Below are 1,400 nucleotides of genomic sequence, written 5' to 3'. Positions count from 1 at the left end.
CCTGCTGAATCCCATCAGCAAGCTGGCGTCTGGAGAGACCCAGGTCCTGGAGCTGTCCTCCTCCCCCCGTGAGAGCGTCCTGGTGAGTCCTAGACCCACCCTGAGCCGGCTGCAGCCTTGGGGCTCCACGGCCCCATTCTCCACTCTGCACACCTGCCAAGTGCCCAGGCCCTAGTCATCCAGCCAGGCCCGGGGAGCCGCTGGCCCTCCTGGGCCCTGGCCTCTTGCTGGAAGGAGGAAGAGAAGGCCAGGGAGCTCCAAGCCATCTTAGGTCCCACACGCCCTGAGCCAGCTGCTCAGAGACGGAGCTCCCACACTTGTCTCTGACACGTGTCTGCTCCACGCTAAGGGACATGGTCTCCCCAGGCCCAGGAAATGCTGGAGATCATCACCAAGAGAGGCACGCTCTCCCTGGCCCTCGTGGGCACAGGCGTGGCATCCGTGACCACGTGCTCGATTGAAGGAGACGTTCTCAACATGGGCTACGTGATCGCCGGAGAATCCACCTCTGCGGGTTTCAAGGTAAAGCGTGTGGCGGGGACACGGCGCCTGCCCTGCCTCCTGGGAGGGGTCGTGCCCCAGGAGGGGGTCATCCCTGCCTTGGTCGGGGAGCCGGTGCGGGTGCAGGCCGCTCCCACCCCACCCCCAGCAGCGGTCACCTCCGCGGCCCTCTCTAGCGGGAGAAGCTAAGGATGCACACCCTCCTCCCCCACCTCCCCGGTGCCTCTGCTGCCCGGGCCTCCTGCCTCAGGGCCTTTGCGTGGGCTGCCCCACCTGGGATGGGGGGAGCTCAGCTCAGGCACGGCTCAGGGGAGGGACCGTGTGGGCTCCCCAGCCCGGGCAGGGAGGCACGCCTGCCTCTTGCTGCTCCCCCAGTGTCTGAGGGACACGCCAACCTTAGGATGAAGCCACCCACAGGACACCGGCTTCCTTGCCCTGTTTAGTCCAGGTCCTGACGGCACAGCCCAGGCCAGGGATTCCAGGGAGTATTTTATGGGGGGATGGGGTGCTCTCAGGGGAAGAGGGTGAGGGCAGAGAAGAGCCTGGGCAGGGATGCTGGTTCGGCTGAAGGCCAGCCTGAGCCTGACTGCCCAGGGTGTGGCCCAGGGAGCAGAGGGAGCTGAGACCTGGTTGCAGCAGCCTGTCCATCGGTTGGCCAGTCCGGCTGGTCCAGTGACTGAGCCCTGCTCCTTGCAGCTGCAAAACAATTCCCCGCTGCCCATCAAGTTCTCCATGCAGTTGGACAGCCTCTCCACCAGGAGCGGAGACGAGCACCGGCTGCCGCAGTTCCTGGCCTCCCCGGCCCAGAGGACGGAAGTTGTTGGTGAGCTTGGCCGGCTGGGGGGGTGACCGCTGCTGGCGGGGGACTGTACGGGGCCTGGGGGGGTGGGGTTGGGGGG

At 66.4% G+C, this 1,400-nt stretch overlaps 1 protein-coding gene across 1 annotated transcript in view; it reads left to right on the top strand.

The window, feature by feature from the left end:
• The window catches only part of CFAP74 (cilia and flagella associated protein 74), a 66,361-nt gene that overhangs the window by 62,833 nt on the left and 2,128 nt on the right, over nucleotides 1-1,400 (top strand). The window contains exons 31-33 of the mRNA XM_007448974.1: nucleotides 19-82; nucleotides 367-615; nucleotides 1,198-1,324. Of these exons, the coding sequence (XP_007449036.1) occupies nucleotides 19-82; nucleotides 367-615; nucleotides 1,198-1,324 (440 nt within the window). The remainder of the gene's footprint in view (nucleotides 1-18; nucleotides 83-366; nucleotides 616-1,197; nucleotides 1,325-1,400) is intronic.

Source organism: Lipotes vexillifer, unplaced genomic scaffold, assembly GCF_000442215.2.
Source record: "Lipotes vexillifer unplaced genomic scaffold, Lipotes_vexillifer_v1.1 scaffold835, whole genome shotgun sequence".
Taxonomy (NCBI): Eukaryota; Metazoa; Chordata; class Mammalia; order Artiodactyla; family Lipotidae; genus Lipotes; species Lipotes vexillifer.
This window is presented reverse-complemented; position numbering and strand designations above follow the sequence as displayed.